At 38.7% G+C, this 22,440-nt stretch overlaps 1 protein-coding gene and 1 long non-coding RNA gene across 4 annotated transcripts in view; both read right to left on the bottom strand.

Moving 5' to 3' along the window:
- LOC125237722 (snake venom 5'-nucleotidase) overlaps positions 1-22,440 on the bottom strand; it is a 47,729-nt gene that overhangs the window by 18,777 nt on the left and 6,512 nt on the right. For all 3 annotated transcript variants that reach the window (XM_048144885.1, XM_048144883.1, XM_048144884.1), the window contains exon 2: positions 2,494-2,611. In XM_048144885.1, coding sequence (XP_048000842.1) covers positions 2,494-2,611 — 118 coding nt within the window. The remainder of the gene's footprint in view (positions 1-2,493; positions 2,612-22,440) is intronic.
- On the bottom strand, positions 13,974-16,991 carry LOC125237732. Its single transcript, XR_007178367.1, has 4 exons — positions 15,936-16,991; positions 15,336-15,473; positions 14,753-14,889; positions 13,974-14,302 (listed from the first exon to the last, which is right to left on the bottom strand). It is a non-coding gene; the product is annotated as an uncharacterized LOC125237732 (long non-coding RNA).

Below are 22,440 nucleotides of genomic sequence, written 5' to 3' on the forward strand. Positions count from 1 at the left end.
CATATATAAATAAATAAATAAATATTGTAGGACATTCTTACACAGATTGACCGAGGCCCACGGTAAGCTCAAGAAGGCTTGTGTTGTGGGTACTCAGCAACGATATATATAATATATAAATACTTATATACATAGAAAACATCCATGACTCAGGAACAAATATCTGTGCTCATCACACAAATAAATGCCCTTACCGGGATTCGAACCCGGGACCGCGGCGTAGCAGGCAGGGTCACTACCGACTGCGCCAGACCGGTCGTCACCGGCGGCGGTCGGCGGATAACCGGTGGACACTCTATTTAATAATGCAAACATTGTAAAACATGGAAAAAATGGACCAGTTACATTTGCCCCCCAGTCGAGATTTGCCCCGCTGTACCTTATATGAAATCAGTGGTCTTTTCCTTGTACGGCTACGGCGGCGGCGTTTTATACTATATAAATAAATATTAAAGGACAGTCTTACACAGATTGACTAAGTCCCACGGTAAGCTCAAGATGGCTTGTGTTGCAGGTACTTAGACAACGATATATACAGGGTTACTTTTTAGTCAGTTAACAAACTTCGTATAAATGATCGCTAAGGTAAATGAAATATACGTTTTGTTTTATTTTTATCCCATCTCAAATAAAAAAAAAGAAAATTGCACCCAAATTATTCCACAAAAACAGTAGAAAACTTGGTCACCCTAGTTACTGACGGCAGCGGCGGAGGCGAGGAGTGAGCGGGGCACTCGCGCGCGGCCAGTGGCAGCGCTTGCGCAGGGGTGGGGAGAGGCGGGTGGGCGGGGAGCTGAGCGGCGTCGGCAGGGTTCAAAGATGGCAGCTTTTGTTCTTAGCCGCGCCGGTTTTACAGCGATTCCAAATTTTCCTTCATACTTTCACGGGCTTAGGACCGTCAAAGCCCATGTCGATAGTCAATAAAAAACATTTAACATTTTAAGACAAATTAATTCACAGAAGAAGTCGATAAAGTAAAAAACGACATGTGCTTAGGCGTATTTAAAAATTGGACGTTTGATTTAGGTACTTACAAATGGAGTCCATTTCTCCTCACTTAACTCACTTACACTAATTGTATTTTAATAATTGTTCAAAATGCAGTCCATTTTGCTGCAAGCACAGTCTAGCGCGTTTTAGGACATTTCCACTAATGTTCCTTAAAACAAGATGTTCATTTTTCACTTCATTAAATGCTAAAATAATTCAATTTCCACAGCTAAACGTGGTGCTCCACGACCTTGAGCATGCGCAGGCACTGCAAACTGTCCATGGTCCAGTAGATTCTGACTCGCCGACAAAATTGTTTGCAGACATGGGAGACGAGCATTAGGCAAACCGGTATTTCTTAACACAGGCAGAATCTCTGCCTCGTACAACCTACGAGCCGCTCGCAGATTGTTATTAGCCCTGGCGTACACTCTCACCATTTCATAAAACTCGCGGTTTGAGTACATCGTTTCGCGTTAGCTCACTGGCGTGCGAGGAAAACATAAAACGACTGTCCGTAAGAGAGCGCGGCGTGAGACTGAGGGGCGGTGTTTCTTTTGTAAAGCGGCGAGCGGCGCGCGCGCTCCCCCGCCCCCGCCGCGCGCACACCCCCGTCATACCCAATCATGCGCCGGCCGCCGCTGAACTCAAATGAACCCAAAATCAGCTGTGTGTAGGGTGTCCGTAATTTGTAAAAATTATGAGGAATCAAAATAAAAAAATAATAAATCTTAAAAATAATGTTTTTTTATTGAAATGGGTTCTATTAACGATACTGAATTCAGGGTTTTTTTTTGTAAGGTGACTAAAAAATAACCCTGTATAGTATACAAATACTTATATACATAGAAAACATCCATGAATAAGGAACAAATATCTGTGCTCATCACACAAATAAATGCCCTTACCGGGATTCGAACCCGGGACCGCGGCTTAGCAGGCAGGGTCACACGCTAGGCCAGACTGGTTATCAATATGAAGGTACAGAACCCTCATTTATGCCATACATGGTTTGAAAAGCCTTTTAATTTGGGAATTTTAGTTAAATATAGTAGTACCATTAACTAGATTTATCAAAAAAAAATTGTCCATTCAGAATAATTCAGTTAAAAGATATTGCGAAAAAATCTTTAAAATCAAGGTTCCTCTCTCGACTGTTTCCTCCTTCAAAACTGAATCAATCGTAACGAAGTTTGAGAATCTGAATAACAATGAAATAATCAGTGTCGGACCGTTTAGTTTTTTTGGCTAATTGTTACCAATTTTGAATACCACACCTTTTTTTACGCCATAATCAATAAGGCCGTTTTTGGAAAATTTTGATGGGCTCTAGTGTCTTTCAAAGTAAGAATATTAAAAAAAATCAAAACGGTCCGACACAGATAAAAACAATAATAATCTGTGTTAAAAAAAACATTGCTCTATCTTCAAAAACCAGGGAGGAAATAGTCGAGAGCGTTTGTGTGGAGAATTGACTGTTCCTGAGCCGTCTTATTTACTTACTGGTGGTCTGTTCAATGTTGTAGACATCGTTGTAGTGTATGATGAGCACATCATCCATGCCTCGACCAGAGAGCTGGCTCACCGCTCGCCTCCCAACCTGACGGACTTCTAGCGACGCCTGAAAGCACACAAATTAGTTAGTCTCACTTAATAAGGGCAGCTAGTCCTTTTAAACATCAATTTAGGCATTTACCGTGCCTAGTAGGGCATTTCTTTTTTTTTTTTCGCCACTTTTATGAAATACACAATACAATACAATGCACTTTATTGCACACCTCACATAGTTATAAATGAAATGTGATATTTTTGAAAAAAATATGCTATTTCTACTCAGAATCACTAGCTTTTTCAATCCTAGTAGTTAAAAAAAAAGTCCCATACGATCTTTTCTTATTTTGTTACCATTTTCCGTACATGTTGTGTGGGGTAACAAAAGAGGAAATTAACAATAAATCTTTAAATAAATTAAATTAAAAAAAAAATATATGGAAATTCTGGGACACTTTTTGTCTCCCAGTGAGATTGAAAGTACTCGTGATTCTGAGTACAGTCGTCTACAAAGAGATGTATCCACTTTTTCACCTTACTACAATGCAATAAGGTGAAAAGGTGGATACATCTCTTTGTAGTCGACTGTGCAATTGACCTAAAATTCCCAAAAAAAAAAAAAGTAAAAAAAAATGGCAAAAAAAAAGAAATGCTCAATAACGGGTTTCCACGTGACTCGAAACAAGTCGCCGAAAGGTATGTGAGTACATCCGTAATATTTTAATATATCTCACGAAAACTTCACATCCATGTAGGCCTGCGAAGCGATGAGCATACCCATACAAATATACTACACATTCAGAGACCAGAAACAGGACATTTCTAGAACTATAACCTAATAACCACAAAATTAAAATTTTGAAAAAACCCCCCCCGACATAGTGGACCGATTTTCATAAAACATGGCTAAGAACACTCCCGACTAACTCTGCTTTCAACCAAAAAAAACTAAATCTAAATCGGTTCATCCATTCGGGACAGACAGACAGACAGACAGACAGACAGACACGTCAAACTTATAACACCCCGTTTGCGTCGGGGTTTAAAAAATAAAAAGTGACTATCTAAATCCGTCCCCTTCAGGCGTAAAACGCCACAAATAGCAACCGTGCAAATTACGGCCCCCCCAGTGTGCTCAAGGTCAAAACTATCTATACAATATTTAACCTTACTAGTGATGTGGCGATGATAATTTACGTTCTCGTTTCTCAGAATTCCTTTCCGAACAAATTAAGAGAAAATTTCAAACTTTTCGAGAACGTTCTCGTTCTCTGCAAAATTCAGTGCGGTTGGTACTCGTATCTTATTCTTTTAAGTTGAAATTATCATATTTTCTCTCCTTTAGTTTACATCCTTTGCTTCTAATGTTTGGGGATTTTGTGAGGTTATACCACAGAATATATAATAGTACAAGTACAGAAGGCCCACTGCTTTGATGTTCACGAAATGCCGCCTTTTAAATGCCTACAAAATTCTAACAAAGAAACGAGCCGCACGTGCGCAGCGTCAGACGATAGGGTTGTCTATGGATTAAAATGAATTAATACTCAGATAAAATGTTATACTATTATACTCCAGTCTTGGGTACTTTCTAGGTATATATACAGTATTTATATATTTTTGTTTAAGTCCCAATATCACAAGCCTTATTGAATTTTTCCGTGGGACTTAAAAATCAAAATCAAAATCAAAATAATTTATTCAGCAAATAGGCCACAGGGGCACTTTTACACGTCACATGTACATAGGTATTTAAAAAAATATTTAAAATTGAGTTGAAATTACAATTGATACTATTATATACTAATTCTAAGTTCTAACTAAAGTTAACTCTATACAATTAATTAGAGATGTAGAAGGTCTCTAAATGTCGAATTACAACCAAGAACTACACTAAATTTTAATATAAAAAGTACAAATACAAAAAAAAAAGTCTAAAATTACTTTAGAGGTGCAAATGACTCTAAATGTCACAACTAAAAATAAAATGTATATCTACTTAATCTAATTCTCCTTAGAGATGTATATGGTCTCCATGAGTCAAAATCATATATTTAAAATATTCACTAAAAGAAAGGAAACAAACGACAACCGAACAAAGTGTCCTAATTTAATAAAAATTAGAATTAAAGTTACTAAGTTATAACAGCCCCAGTAAGCTTAAACAGACCGGTCTTCACAGACGGCACCCGTTCACGAGTATGACGCGTATCTCAGCCATCGCCTCCCTCAACCTTTATTCGGGAAGGTGGCGACCCGATCAACGACGCCACCGCAGCAAAGACTTTTAAGTGTGCATGACATGTTCAAGCTGCCAGGCTAAATTAAATATTCAAATAATAAAACATAGCTGTAAGACACTATATTCTGTGCTCGTATGTTACAAAGGAAGGAAATATAGATTTATACAATAAAATTAAAGTAAGATAAACATTAAACATTAAACACATAATCTTGGAGATGTATAAGGTCTCCAAGTGTCCACAACTAAACTTAAATAAAAACAATATAATCAGACGAGAATATGTTCTCATACGTCAATTGAACACTAGTATGCTTAATTACACAATGCAGAGAAAATGAAAAAATATATACGACTTCATTCATCTATTGACAAGCAACCACCTTAAAGGCATCCCTATCTAAATATATAAAAGAAGAAGCTGACTGACTGACTGACTGACTGACTGACTGACTGACTGACATATCAACGCACAGCCGAAACCGCTGGTCCTAGAGATTTCCAATTTGGCACGTAGGTTCCTGATGTAGTGTAGAGGAGCACTAAGAAAGGATTTTCCAAAATTCACCTCCTAAGGGGGTCAAATGGGGGTTCAAAGTTTGTATGGGGAAACAAGATTAGTTTGACTATTTTATTCGAAACTTCACAGAAAGATTCCTTAAAACATATGACTAAATACGTGTTTCAGGTTTTTTGAAAATTTAACCCCTAAAAGGGTGAAAAGGGGGTGATAAAGTCAAAAAATCAATATGGGTATCGTTTTTATGGTTTATCGGGTCGCTGATCACGATAAATACAACGTTTTTAAAATCTAACGAAGCGGAAGTGAAATACCTTCTCCCCTGTTGTGGTGCAATGGGGTTTAAATATCAAAAATATATATAAAAGAAGATATTGACTGACTGACTGACATATCAACGCACAGCCGAAACCGCTGGTCCTAGAGATTTCAAATTTAGCACGTAGGTTCCTTATGTAGTGTAGAGGAGCACTAAGAAAGGATTTTCCAAAATTCACCTCTTAAGGGGGTCAAATGGGGGTTCAAAGTTTGTATGGGGAAACAAGATTAGTTTGACTATTTTATTCGAAACTTCACAGGAAGATTCCTTAAGACATATGACTGAATACGTGTTTCAGGTTTTTTGAAAATTTAACCCCTAAAAGGGTGAAAAGGGGGTGATAAAGTCAAAAAACCAATATGGGTATCGTTTTTATGGTTTATCGGGTCGCTGATCACGTAACAACAACACCGACACAACACAACACACAACAACAACAACACAAGACACAACAACAACAACAACGTAACGTAAGAAAGGATTTTTCAAAGTTCACCTCCTAGCATGATAATTTGACAGGGACAGGGACAGGGACAGGGACAGGGACAGGGACAGGGACAGGGACAGGGACAGGGACAGGGACAGGGACAGGGACAGGGACAGGGACAGGGACAGGGACAGGGACAGGGACAGGGACAGGGACAGGGACAGGGACAGGGATATTTATTATATTTTCAAAATGGCTTCTTGTATTAATTTTTTCCAGGTATCCTCAAACTTTATAAACAATTAAATATGCCGTAGGGATAGGGATAGGGATAGGGATGGGGATGGGGATGGGGATGGGGATGGGGATGGGGATGGGGATGGGGATGGGGATGGGGATGGGGATGGGGATGGGGATGGGGATGGGGATGGGGATGGGGATGGGGATGGGGATAAAAATAGGGGACGGGGACAGGGATAGGGGAGGGAGGTGCAGGCAGGTGGCTCAGCGGGAAGGGATTAGTAAGTAGGCATCGGTGAGTATCCTGCATCCGTGATAACTATTATATTCAATGTGCTGTAAGAAGATCGCTGTTTGCTTGCCTTTTATATGTTTACATTTGCAATAAGTATAAGCAAAATGGAAAAAATTGTAAGCGATAATGCAAGGAAGTACTTTTTACCCTACCGACCATAGCGTCGAGATACTGGCTATGTGGGTTGTATGATGTTTCCCCAGTATAAATATTTATATAGGTAAAATACATACATATTCGTACCTACTACCTACGCTGTGGTCGCTGTGTAACAATTCTACAATCATTGCAAGAATTTCTTTTAAAACAATAGTAATATGTGTAAGGTACAGTCAGCCAAAAAGCAGTGTAAGGTTCTTGGCTGACCGTACAGCAAATAGATCAGTTACAATGGCCCCCCAGTCGAGAATTGCCCCGCTTTACCTTAATCGAAATAATCGCGGACAGATGTACCTACAAAGAAACCTACGGATCCAAATGAAAATCTTATTTTTTTGTAAACGTTTCAATAAGAATACTTTTATTACGCGGGCGAAGCCGCGGGTAAAAGCTAGTCATCTATAAAATCCTTCACAGTGTAGTACGCCTTACATAACAACAAACGCTTAATGCGTGCCTTAAATTTGTCAAATGGCAAATCCACTATATCGGTTGGTACTTTGTTATAAAAACGTGTACAGTTCCCGACGAAAGACGTACCAACCTTACGGAGACGGTGGGCGGTCACAGCAACCCGTTAAGCAAGCAGAACTTGCGGTAACATTGCTCAATGCTACATCTGGGAGCTTGAAACTTACAATTGCAAGCTTGCAACGTTTGGGCAATGTTTGAGCCATATTGATGTTAAACGCTTTCGGCCGCGCTGTAGATAAACCCTGTAAGTTTCCCAGATCGGATTTTTACAACTTTCTATAACTTTGAATAGCAATGTTGCTGATACATTGAAATATAAACTTACTAGAAAGTTATGACGAAAACTTTTAAGAAGTTCATTTTTGTACATTGCAACAATAGCACATATGCAACTTGTGCGTAACTTACACGCTATTCATTACGGCAAGGTTACATTTGTAATAAACCAAAAAGTTTGAAATTGTATGTTATATAATTTTTTCACTGGCACCTTTTAATAAGTTACAAATGTAACATTGCTTTAACAACTCTAGTGAAGTTCCTTGCAAGTTACACTTGTAATGTACCTAAAAGTAGCGCTCATAATGTTTCTGGTATATAACCATTTGGTATGTTGTGTCAATAAATCACTGGCAACTTACTAGTTTAGTCAAAAAATAATATTGCTAGAACTTGCTAATTGCACGTCATGAGTAAGTAACTCGTGAATCGTTCGCACAACATTTCATAGGGATATTGCAGGGAAATTAATTTTTGTGGTTGATAGGACGTCGCAAATACAAATGCACGCAAGGTGCTCTGCGAGCTGCGTGCGGACCGCAGCGAGCCTGGGCGGGCGGGCGGGCTCGCCCAGGCTCGCTGCTGTTCGTGTGCAGCTTAATAACTAGAAACAAATAAAGTCAAACTTTAAAAATACCACACACAAAAATCATTGATGTTTATAAAACAAAAACATGGATATACAGCCAACATAATTTATTTCATTTTTTTCTTTTAACCCTTCAGACCAGAAAACCAGCACCATACTAATGTACAGTGATAATACTTATTTATACTAATGGTGTTACATATTTGAATTGACAATGACATATCTATTATAATACACACAAACACATTTTAAAACAGTGTGCGTGAATACTACTACTATTATTTAGTGCCTAAAAAATCGAAAAAATCAAGGTTTTGTTCTCCACTGTTTCGTTCTCCAAAACCTAACCAATCGTAATCAAATGTTAAAATCTGGATGATAATGATTGTCTGTGTCGGACTGTTTAGTTTTTTGGATAGTCGATGTCAGATTTGAATAGGTACCACGCCTATCTTTGCAGCTGTGTCAAAATAAAATCAAAAGAAGCAAAACAGTCAGACACAATATGAAGTATTGGTAAAAGGGGCATTCCACGAGAATGTCCTTAGCAAAATACAATTATTCTAATACTTCTGACAACGCTAAGAAAGCGATTTTGTGCCTGACCATCTTTCATGACTTAAGAGTATTTTCTCGAGCTTCACTGACTTGATTGGAGTTGTATGTATACGATATATGTATACGTATTTCGTAAAGGATATTCTCGTGGAATGCACTAAAAACCAAGCTCTAACTTAAAAAAAACAATGAAAGATACAGTCGAGAATATTTGTATGAAGAAATGACTATTCCTGTTTCCTCTTAACTAATACGCACATAAGTTTTCATGAAAACATGTTTTTTAAATCATAAATACAAAATACAAACATTTATTCAGCAAGTAGGCCACAAGGGCTCTTATACACGTCACTAGCCACAGCACATGAAATATACATAATAATATGTTTAAACTTTCAGACTGAAATACATGATAAACATTTACATTACATTACATGAAAAACATTCAGATATAAATAAATACAACAGCCAATACCTGGGTACACTTTAAATTTATAATAATCTTCAAAAATAAACCAAAAACAGAAATGTAGTCTCTGTACTTAATAATACTAATAAAAAGGGAGAGGTTGTAAATTCAGAAAATTTACAGCTTTCTGAGACGATGTCGTTCAGATCTATCTCTGAATCAGAAACCTATAAGTACCTTGGTATGTCACAGTCGTTGGGTATTGAGGATGTTGGCATTAGACAGTCGGTGAAGGAGCGCTTTTTCAGTCAGCTCACAAAAGTCCTTAACAGTCTTTTGTCAGGAGGCAACAAAGTGCGCGCCTTTAACGCCTGAGTAATGCCTCTACTCACTTACTCTTTTGGCATACTAAGGTGGACACAGACTGAGCTGGACGCCCTGGATCGGAGGGTCCGCTCACTGCTTATCACACACCGTATGTTACACCCGCGCTCGTCTGTTATGAGATTGTACATCCCACGGAAGTGCGGAGGTCGAGGCTTCCTAAACGCCAAAGATCTCCACAACCGTGAGGTGTACAATCTCAGGGATTACTTCCTTAACAACGAGTGCGGGATGTATCGTGATGTGGTGGCAGTAAACGGAAACCTCACGCCGCTCTCCTTGGCGAAAGAGAACTGGCGCAAACCTGTGGTACTAAGTACTGCGGACCGCAAGGCGGTATGGGAGAGCAAGCAGCTACACGGGCGATTCTACAAGGCCCTCACGGGACCCGATCCCGAATCTGCTCGCATCGGTGAACTGGTTACGATTCGGGGACCTCTTCGGAGAAACCGAGGGTTTTGCCTGTGCAATTGCGAACGAAGTTATGATGACGAACAACTACCGGAAATATATCCTGAAGGACGGTACGGTCGACATTTGTCGGGCATGCCGCCGTCCCGGAGAGTCACTCAGGCATATCATTTCCGGTTGTTCTCATCTTGCTAACGGCGAGTACTTGCACAAACATAATCTCGTAGCCAGGATTATTCACCAGCAACTTGCTCTTCAATACGGCCTTGTGAACCGCGAAGTACCGTACTACAAGTACTTACCTGCGCCAGTTCTCGAAAATGGTCGTGCCACGCTCTATTGGGATCGATCTATTATCACTGACAGGACTATAGTAGCCAATAAGCCTGACATTGTGATAACAGATCGACCGCAACGCTGGGCAGTGCTCGTTGACATCAATATCCCCCTTGATGAGAATCTCGTGAAAGCCGAGAAGGACAAGTCCAGTAAGTACCTAGACTTGGCTCACGAGATAACCGCCATGTGGGATGTTGAATCAACGATCATTGTTCCGATAGTCGTTTCAGCGAACGGTCTCATAGCGAAGAGTCTCGACCAACATCTTAAGAGACTCTCGCTAGGTGGCTGGATCAAGGGGATGCAGAAGGCGGTGATCTTGGACACAGCACGGATAGTTCAACGGTTCCTCTCTCTGCGGCCCTAACCACCGGCAGCTTGGGCCCTGCCCCGCTGCTGGCGGCACCCTAGGTTAGGTTTTTTATAATATGTTTATATGTTTTTATTGTATATTGTTTTGTAAATGTTTTTATATTTTATTTTTATATACATATTGTAAAACACCTAACCTAAGAAAGAAAATAAATACTGAGAATAATAATAAAAATTAAATTGTTATGGGATGTGACAAGGGAAGGAAAACTTTGATCGTTACATGCTTATATCACAAAAGTGACGATTACAAGCTTATTAAATCGTAATAACCTAATAAGTATTGGCAACGTGCGTGACAGAGTGGCGCTGATTGTTATAAATACACGTCATCATGGGCTTGTCCAACATCAATGCCAGCAGCGGCCGTTGGATTGGAACTAACTTTAAACCATAGAATTTAATTTAATATGGAAAAGCCCAAAAAATTGAGAACAGCACCAGTCATGCACCTAGCGAATAGCTTTTTATACTACTTATAAGCTGCTCCTCCTTTGCTTACAAAAAAGTCTGCCGAAATTCACGGGGGTGAGAAAATAACACACGCAGAATAGTACATTACGATACAAGTGCGTAAAAAAGGAAGTACGAAACGAGTGGCTATAAATTAAAACACGACCGAAGGGAGTATTTTAAATCGACACGAGCTACGAATTTCCTTTTGGCACGTGTATCGTGCGACGTTTTTCAGTACAGATGGCCATCCGAAGTTTCGACCTCGCACTAGTGCGTATAAAAACACCATCTGTACTGAAAAAGATTTTTGTCAGTACACACGCACATTTTGATAAAAATATGACACATTATCCTGGTGAATGTTATTAGTATAAACTCTATTATAATCGCAATTAAGTTAATTCTTAAAAATGATTGAAGTCTAGTCTCGATGGAGTTTTAATAAGCTTTATAGTCAGTGATCGGAATAGGCAGAGTACATTTACCTACACTTGGTAGAACATATAAAAAGTAGACTTCCTTACGACATTTTTTTTTGCGTAACTAACGTCCCGGGAACCTACCGTAATTAATATAGTTCTAAATAGGTCAAAATACACTGCAAACTGACCTAACTCGAAAATAAAATATTAAAAAAAACGTTGTTAAACTAATGTCCACTAACTTTTTAACAGATAAATAGTTAATTAAAGAAATTTAAAAACCATTGACGAGTGGCGGAAAACAGGGTAGCACGCCCAACTTTTAACTGCCTGTCGGGGGAAATAATTCGTGTATAAGCGAATTTTGGCATAGTTGTAGAGAATGGTGTCTTAATTCACATACTCAAAGTACTCTTGGGTCGGGGTGGTAATGGTGGTATGGAGGGGAAAAGACGGACAATAATAGTACATTGTACTAACGAGAGTAAGTTGGCTTGCTGGAGCGATTTAAAGAGTCGAGTTAGTAATATTCATACTTCCCGAGTTACGCACAATGTTTTTCATCACACTTGCATTATAAAAAAAAATCTTCTCTGTCCATCTTTTCCTCTCCATATTTCATGATCCCAGATAAAAAGTGAACATATTTTTTTTGTAGAGAATTTTCTGAAGATTACTTGTGTCTTGAAACATTTTTTGCTACGTGGCACAGTTTAAGAAGTATTCACGAAAAACTAAAAAAAAGGGACTTTTTCCACCCCCCCCCCTCTACCCGTTATCTCCATCCAAACCCCCGAGTACTTTGAGAATGTGGATTTAGACACCATTCCCTACAATTATACCAAAATTCGCTTATACACGAATTAATTCCGATGAGGTAGGCTTCGTTGAGTGTGCTAGGGAGGCCTTTGCCCAGCTGTGGGACACAATATAGGCTGTTAAAATAGTATATTATGATACAAGTGCGTAAAAAAGGAAGATCGAAACGAGTGGCGATAAATTAAAACACGACCGAAGGGAGTGTTTTAAATCGACACGAGTTACGAATTTCCTTTTCGCACTTGTATCTTACGACGTTTTTCAGTACAGATGAGCCTCCGAACGAAACTTCGGAGTCCGAAGTTTCGACCTGGCATATTAATGAACCACTTCTCGCACTAGTGCGTAAAAAAACCACCATCTGTACTGAAAAAATAGTTAATTGTTTTACAAGGGGGCAAAGTTATTGTTTAACTGCACGTGCCAATATTGATACTCGAGCAAGCGAAAGATTCCAATATGGAAAAATAGTACATTACGATACAAGTGCGTAAAAAAGGAAGTTCGAAACGAGTAGCGATAAAAATCTTTAAATCGACACGAGTTACGAATTTCCTTTTCGCACGTGTATCGTACGACGTTTTTCAGTACAGATGAGCCTCCGAAGTTTCGACCTGGCGTATAATGAACCACTTCTCGCACTAGTGCGTAAAAAATACCATCTGTACTGAAAAAATACTATCGCAAGGAAGTCATTTCGTTTAAAAATAAATATATCTACTCTGCCTATTCCGATTACTGCTTATAGTACAAGAACTTATTTAGTTAAAAATAGAATAACTAAGGAACTTATAAATTTGGTCTTCTAGAAAAATTTACCGTGTAACAACATGCACTGTCTAACACAGTCCGTTCTCTATTGGGAAAAAGTGAATTTTTGAGTAGAGCATTGGCGTTTAGTATGGGTATTATGTTCTGCAGGAAAACAAGAAGATTTGAGGAGAGAAGTGTGGGAGGGCAGCCGGGACAGTAACCTGCAGCTCCAACTCCAGGGAATTGGGCTGAATGAACGCACCAGCGATCGACAGCCCGCCTGTATCCGGCCAGGCGTCCCTACACTACATCTACATCTACATGGGTATTATACACGTCCTCCCGAGTCAAACAAGACCGGTAGCCACTTTGAACTCCGTGTCCGAAGGGGGGAGAGGGGTTCAAAGTATGGAGCTCCTGCTGCTCAGAAAAAAATTCTGGCCGATTAGTTTGAGCTTTGAGTCAATTTTAGTGTCATTTTTATGTAACTACTTTTTTAGGGTTCCATAGCAAAATATAGCACAATATTTATTAATAATGAATTTTTAGTAGCCACGAAATGCAAACAAATCCTCATATTTCCGTATTTTTATACTAATCATGATTTTTAAAAATATTTCTAAAAAGCCTATTTTATTAGTAATCTTTGATGATTCTAATATTTGATGTAAAAAAAATATTGAAAGTACTGCAACGATCGCCATCGCAGCATAGGGGACAGCATAAAGATTTTTAATAATCATTATACTGCGCCCCGAGTGTTACCCACGATCAAGAAGAAGCGACGTGTTAACTTAGGGTATATCGTACTTCCTCCATACTTAATTTTATAAATAATATTTGTTAAGGCACTTGGGCGTGGCGTGAGGAAGTAACAAACACGGTATGCTCACAAACTTGCCTTTATAATATTACTGTGATTTTTAATCTTCTTCAATTTAGAAACGAAGCGAACAGTTTAAAAATGACACCAAACTTGACTCGAAAGTTCAAAATAGGCCAGAATTTTTTTTCTGAGTACCGGGAGCTCCATACTTTGACCCTTTCGGACACGGAGTTCAAAGTGGCTACCGGTCCTATTTGACTCAAAAGGATGTATATAATACTCATACCAAACACCATGTCTGTACTCCAATATATATATATATACCTCTCTATACAAGCATGCCCAATAGAGAATGGACTAAACAGTACAAACTGACGTCTCTTGAGTTGGGTCTCAGCAGCATGTTGAAACCATTACATGTCTCGAAACTTTCCTCCGTTACATTTGGAAATGTCTGCCTTACAGCACCTGTAAAATTTATAAAATGTTAGAAAACCTTTAGATATATTATTTTAAATCAATTTGTACTAAACGCATATGAATAAGTCTTTTGCAAAAACATCATTTTTGGCACAAGCTTTTTTATCGCCGACTGTACCTTTCTTTCAACAGTTGTCTACTGCTCTCCGAGATGTTTCTAAAAACCCCTTTTACTCAATGGGGATACGACGTTTCATAACAAAGTTCCTATGACCACCTTTCTGCTCCATCATCAGATCAGCACCATGATACCATAATATTGCATTGTCACATGATTTACATATGCATGCAAAATTTCAGCTCAATCGGAAACCGGGAAGTGGGTCAAATTTAGCTTCTACGTTTTGACCCAAACTAACACACTAACAAGGCAAGTTGAATAAAAGCTTGTAATAAAAGATGGACATTGCCCTTTATGAAAGGTTCATAAGTACTTACGTTTTAGAACATTCGTCAGTATTAGGGTAGATGATGAAATTGTTTTTCCCTGTCCAGAAGTCATCCCACAAGATTGGTTCCAGACAGCAATTGATGCAGTCCCGTTCCTTGCCTCCTTCTGTTTGCCTTAGCATATCCTAAAAAGAGAAAAGAGAGTCAGTGTTATTCAATCCATAATTACTTCAGCAGAAACGGGCGATTTACTACAGCAGGGGTCAATTCTCCATACAAAAGCTCTCGACTATTTCCTCCCTGGTTTTTTCAACACAGATTATTAATATTTATTATCATTTATATATGTGTCGGACTGTCGTAGGATAGTCAAAATGGGTCAACAATTAGCCAAAAAAACCAAACGGTATGACACAGATTATTTCATTATTATTCAAATCCTCAAATTTCATCCTGATTGATTAAGTTTTAGAGGAGGAAACAGTTGAGAGTGGAACCTCAATTTTTATACTATAAATCTAGTTAATAACACAAACTAGTAAGAGATTTTTGCTATACCCTTTTCAGGGTCCAAATATGTACATATTGTAAAAATTATATGGTATGCAAATAAAAAACAATAGTATATTACCTAAGATTCCCTAATTGAAAGGGGGAGCTCCTTTCCATTTTAACATTTTCGCTCCTGTTGCCCTTCAATGCAGCCCGTGGAGCAGCTGTGACATACTCCATGTTATTATGAGCAAAAGTAACAAACTCATACCTAAAGCTGAAAATATAAAATTAGTTGAATAAATCAGCATCATTAATATATTTACACAAGTAGAAGTAGTTAGTTTCAATTAGATTTGAATGGTTTTCTCCTCATACCATAAAATTTATTCTATCTAATCTATCTCATATAATCTAATTAACAGGATAACGTTAGAGCGGGCAACATGTACCACTGCTGCTGGCTTGATTAGGCCTAGATCAGCATACCTAGGGCATTTTATTTTTTAAATAACTAAAAACTAAACCAAACAAACAAACTCGACCTAAATCAATAAATAACCAGAACTGGCAGGCAAGCATGGTCGTGCGATAAATGATAAAACATTAGGCCATCCCATGCTTGCCTGCCTGGCGCTAAGAATAAAACACATGGACGCCTAACGCAAAGTGCAGTTAACTCGATAGAACTCATTTCATTCAAATAATCCAAACAAAACTTAAGAAACAAAATACTTACTATATGATCCTGGTCTGCATTCCGTGGGTTTCCACTCCGTTCTATATGTGTCATCCGACCATCTGCTCGTGGTTTCCCGCCACCTCGGCCACCCAGGCTAGGTCTCCACAGCAATACTAGGCGACCCCATTGATCGTCATCTCTGCGAAAAATATAGCCGGTCCATTCCCACTTGAGTTAATCCTTTTTGCAATGTCGGTAACTTTATTGCGTTGGCGAATATCCTCATTTCGAATTCTGTCTCGCAATGAAATTCCTGGCATCGCGCCCTGATAGCTCTTTGCGCCAGTCTGAATTGACGAATTCTTCCAACAGTCAGCGTCCATGTCTCCACGTGTCCACTAAAGTAACACAATTTGTAAAATACCAAAAATTACTTAAAAAACGGCACGGTGGACGTCGGCAAAAACTAATTACAAAATTTACAAGTCATGAAGTCAACAATCAAAAAGGTAAGAAAGATGGCGGACTGGTGTGCGTGCGGCTGTTCGTGGCGTCACAAGGGGCGTCAGGGTTACCAACTTAAATGTTTTACCACTACTTTTTCGTTTTCGCTACAATCCTTACAAAATTGTATAAAAGCAATACTTTGAGAACGAGGTATTTATTTCATTTATTTGTGTGGTATTTAATACGAAATTGCCTATTTTGATTTGATTTCCTAGTAATTAGTCTCATTTATTAGTAAGTATATTTAAAGAAGTATTCATTTACGTAAAATATGCATGCAATGCAATTAAGAAATAACTGACAAATAGTTTTGATACTTTTAATTTTTTCATATTTATTCAATTTTTTTTAACACGGAGTTTGTACTAACGGTATCTCGAATAAAAGATAACATATTAAATGATAATGAAAGTTGGAATGCACTGCACTGCACATATTATGTGCTGAGCTGTGCAACAATAATAATTATATCAAATTCAAGCACATCTTATAAGACTGGGGCGCTTGCCGCTTGGTATGAGCAACTGATGGGAAGGCTATACGAGTACATTACATTTAGTTAGAAATTGAAACTTTCTGCCCGTACATGGAATATAATACAATCTTATACTTTTAAACGAGCAATTCTTGTATATTTATTTATACTGACGATCTCGGAAACCGCTCTAACGATTTCGCTGAAATTTGTTATGTGGGGGTTTTTGGGGGTGAAAAATCGGTCTAACTTATCCTTAGGTCCCGGAAAACGCGAATTTTCGAGTTTTCATGCGTTTTTCTTCGCGCGCCATCTCATGTGCAGTAGTTGTACTGTTAAGACAGAATTCTTTCGGTCGATGTAAGTACTATTTATTGCAAACACTAGATGGCGACACAGGTCAAGGCTAAAATGAATAGAAAAATACACTATTTGAGTTTTAGTGGCGAAACGCGCGCAATCTCGTGTGGAGTAGTTGTGTTGTTAAGGCTGTTTGAACTAGATGGCGACACATGTCAATGATACGATACAGAACCGAGCGAAGCTCGGTCACCCAGATATTTATATTAATAAGTGACACATTTACACTTTGCTACACCCGTATCAGGGTCCATGTATGTACATATGTATGTGGGCCCATGGGTGTACAGAATGAATGAGGTATGCAAATAAATTCTCTATAATATTTTCAAGTTCCTATGGGTACAAAATATCGTGAGTGTTTTTTTTTTATGTGAACACTTAATGTTATTCTTCACATAATAAAAAATTGTAACCGGTTATGAAATTTGGTCGGTTATTGCATTCCCTAGTCTTAAGCACGCCATAGACAGTCTGAGAAATTCATAATCTTAAAAAAGATTTGCATCCAACCTGTCAGTTCATACTGACAGAATTTTCAGATTGAACTGACAGGTTGCATACAAAAAAAAGGTTGCATAAAAACCTTTTTTTTCCACACTGTGGCGTGGTGTGCCTTAATTAATACGTGCAGCAGAATAGGCAGATTTCTAGCAAGTAGTTTTTTAAGCTGTCACTGTAGTATCTAAGTCATAAAAATAATGAGTTCAAGTTTAATTGGTTTTACATGAAAACTAGTGCCTGTGCTATGAATGCGCCACCTACAGAGCTGAATTTTTTTATTTTTATTTACAACATATCTGTTAAGGGTGCGCAGCTCGCCCACGGTCGTCGAAGTTGCTCGGCAACTTACGTATTTGTATGAAAAGTTGCGTCGCTTCGTGAGCGATCTCTCATCTGCATTTCTTATTAAACAGCGTCCATCAGCGACGCGTCGAATCGCATATGAGAACTCGATTCGACACAGTTCGATTCCGCCTTAAGCCTGGCATCCACTAAGGGCACTAAGAACGGCAACAGAGTCTGAAAGAGACAGTCTGAAAAAATCATAATCTGAAAAAAGATTTGTATGCTGACACTGACAAATCTGTCAGTGTACGTTTGAACTGTCAGTTATGCATACAGTCTTCATTTCATAATCTTAAAAAGTCATAATATTATCGCTAGGAGGTAGGGCATAGCGAATGATATTCCGCTTTCTGTGGTAGGGCACACGGATATCGTCTCGCTCGAATCTAGAGCAGAGCCCAACTGGGGAAGTACCTCCGCCTTACAGAAGACCGCAGCCAAATAGCACTAGACCCTACTCATAGTGTTGTGTTCCTGCCGGTGAGTAAGGCTCCCAGAGCTCAACGAGGGTGCGGGGTGCTGACGACGGGAGGACTTAAGGAAATAATTTGTTCCGTCTATTGTCCTTTGAGTCGTTGGCAACCCAAACCCTCCTTTGAACTTGTGCACTCCTTTTTGCTGTGTACTTATACTTAACACAGCAAAGGGGAGTGTACAAGTTTCTAATGGGGTGGCCACGCGCATGTGACACTCTTTGAGTTGCAGGCATCCATTGGTTACGGTAACCACTTTCCATCAGGCGGACCGTATGCTTGTTTGCCACAGACGTAGTATAAAAAAAATGAAATCAGATCGAGTGCAATGAAAATTCAGATTATTCGCAATCTGTCAGATCGATCTGAAAAAAAAAACATAATATTAAAAAATAACACGGACAGTTGCGAATTGTATGGAAATCCGTGCACTAGATCTGTCATACAAATCCAAATTCAGATTATGAATTTTTCAGACGGTGGACGCCAGCAGGCTTTCGAGACGGTCAATTTAAGTGTTATGGCTCCTCGATGATTCCGTTCATCCAACTTCAATGTTTAGGATACATTTTTCTACATTGCCGGCTTTTTTACTGCCGAGATTTGGTTGACCGTCTTTAAACAAAGAAAAATGTTTATAGTGAATTAATAGGGATCATCCACATATTACGTCACACCAAATTTCAGGTTTTTGGACCCCTCCCCCCCCCCCTATGTCACGCTTTTTTGTATCCCTTTAACAGGGATTGTCACATTTAGTATGACCCCTCCCCCCCCCCCCCTTACACTGTGACGTAATATATGGATGACGCCATACTTTTAATTAATTAACGCTTTTATATCAGAAATGCACAGAACATTGAGAATATTTTGATATTTTTAATTCATGCATTCAGGTTTACCGAGCGGTTTAACTTCAAAAAATTAGAGACCTTTTCATAATCTCCGAAATTCTCCGATTGTATCTGATCTCCGCTAGAGGCTCAAATTCTCCGCAAATCGGAGAAAAATCTCTGAACTGACAACACTGGTCGTGCTATAATTACGTTACAGTGCTGTCAGCATAACAAAAACTCCTTGACGTTTCGTTTCGATTGACGGAATATGTGAAACCATATAACTCATTTTCAGATTTTACACTCTAGAATGTTAAAAAGTATTTAAAGTGCATATTTTACCATCACATTGTATTTAGTATCGATTCACTTTAAATGTATATTCTTTCTACAACAATTATTAATGACACAAAAATACTTTTTAAAATATATTATGAAATTTTATGTGGATCAAAACGTAACTCAAAATGTAGTGATTATACAGATCTGTCAGTGTCAGTTTGAATTGTCAGCCCTACATGAAGTGGAAAGAATCAAAGAACAAGAAGAAGACTTGTTTCAGTATTGGTAAATTCACCATTCTGGAAAGCTAAAGAAACACCTGTTTGTCCACCAAAGAAAACCTTATGTAAGTATAAACCATATTCTTTCTTTTAGTATGAATTGTTTATATTGCTAAATACCAGGGGCCCGTTTCTCGAAAGACGGGCCACAGGTCTAATAATATAATAATTATTTATTGTTAGTTAATCTACCTCTTCTATTTTACAGTGGATCCTCCCATCATTTGAAGGAAGCAAGTTCTGAGACAGAAGCAAGAGCACATAATTATAAAAGTACAAGTACAGAAGGCTCTGCACTGTCATCATCATCAACCTGTCAACGGACTGCATGCAACTTTGAGTTCTATTGTGCAGGGAGACGGTCATCAAACTCTAAGCCAGGACCTTGCGGCTGCCGGAATGTATGAAAGAAAAGTTGAGTGAGTCTCCCCTGGCATTCCTGGCAAGAGTATATTTGTAATAATCAGGTAGAACCATCACAAGCAGAAGACTTCAAATTCAGTACCATCATTGTTCAACCACAGGATCTATATAAATTCTAAATATTTTATTAAATATATTTTAGTTTTATTTGTATAAAGGATTGCATCTCTAACATCTCTTCTAAAAGTTCTAAATATAGTGACTACTTTATGATTGAATGGCTTTCAATATCATTAAAAGCAATCTTATTTTCAACCTTATTGCACAAGTCGGGGACAGCCAGATCTAAAAAAATAAATATAGGACATTCTTACTCAGACTCACCGAGTCCCATGATAAGCTCAAGAAGGCTTGTGTTGTAGTGTAGGTACTTATATACAACTCTTATACACTTGGAAGACATCCAAGACTCAGGAACAAATATCTGTGCTTATCACACAAATAAATGCCCTTACCAGGATTCAAACCCAGGACTGTGGCTTAGCAGTCTAAGTTACTACCGACACAGTATTATAAAGAGTATTACCGACTAGGCCAGACAGGTTGGTTGTTATTGTTACTTATGAGAATAAGGACATGTCGCAATATATTTGGCTTTCATCAACAACTTGATAATGCTGTATTTAACCATGAATCATTGTCTCGTTTTTCTCTTTTTCTTTAATTTTTGAATCATAAATAACTTAGTCAATGAGGGACATGTGTTAGGCTTTTATTTGTACATATAAAATATTTAGAAGAGGGAATTAAAGTAAAGTAGTAGTCATATATTATGTTGCCTATCCTAAGGACACCCCAGAGGTGCAGAGCCCCTACAAGATTCTTTCACGCCATTCTGTCTTGAGCAACCATCTGCTGCTGGGTGATGACGAAATATTAGTTGAATACTGGAATAGTATTTATAATACCTAAGAAAATTTCAAATAAATAGTAGTTGAAACAAAATTACTCGAACAAAATTTTCGATGATTTGTTGTCGATGAAAAGTTTATCGGCGAAACAAGGGTACACTATGTGTGCCATGCCTAGGAATACCGCCTTCTCCATCTGACCTATTCATCAGGGTCTACAGAACCTAACTTCAAGTTGGGGAGTAGTACTCCCCAGTCGGACCCCTTTTAAACCCATATTTCTGGTAAACTACATGTACAGTACATTTAATTTCCGACGAGGTACAAGAGGTACGTCAGAGGTACATTCCACCATGGTAATCTGAGCACAATAAAGCGAGGTGGTACGGCTGCAGAGTATCACGCCGTGGCTTCGGCTGATGAAAACATCCAGCGAGCCCGATTTCGATCGAACGTCCATGCGCTCAAGGCCACGTCCACGACCTTCGACCGATAGTTTGCACGGTTAAGTGTATATTCATTATCCAGATCCGCGTCCACGGTCGCGCGACGACGGACGTCCGCGTAGTATGTTCCTAGCTTTAATCTCAGAACAGAAAACTATTACAGCTAGGAACATACTACGCGGACGTCCGCCGTCGAGCGACCGCGACCGCGACCGATCAGTGTGCACGGTCTTCGGGACGTGGCTTCGGCTGACCAAAACATCCAGCGAGCCAGATTTCGATCGGACGTCCATGCGCTCAAGGCCACGTCTGCGACCGTCGACCGATAATTTGCACGGTTAAGTGTATATTCATTGTCCAGATCTGCGTCCGCCGTCTAGCGACCGCACCTAAAGAATAGGATGCATATAGTTTACTTTGTTCTTATTTATTGACAGACTTGTTTGACAGAGTAGGTATAGTTTAATCAAGAAATAACAATTTTGAATTTTCTCGAGAATAACCGAATGTGAAATCTCCAAAAGAGGAGTAGAAAAACAATGTAAAAAAATCTAGCTTAAACATTTACACTGTTTATAATTTACCGTAATGTTATGCCCTTATAAATAGACTCATTGAAAGAAAGCTAATTTTGTGATATCGCAGCAAAATTATAAAACGTATATTTAAAACGGTCAATGACTGTAATGTTGATGTTAAATGTTCAATAAACGTAAATATTACAAATTGGTGCAACATTGAGAAATGAATTCTTTAAAAAAAGCAATTGCTGTGACATT

The sequence above is a fragment of the Leguminivora glycinivorella genome, chromosome 22, assembly GCF_023078275.1.
Source record: "Leguminivora glycinivorella isolate SPB_JAAS2020 chromosome 22, LegGlyc_1.1, whole genome shotgun sequence".
Classification (NCBI taxonomy): Eukaryota; Metazoa; Arthropoda; class Insecta; order Lepidoptera; family Tortricidae; genus Leguminivora; species Leguminivora glycinivorella.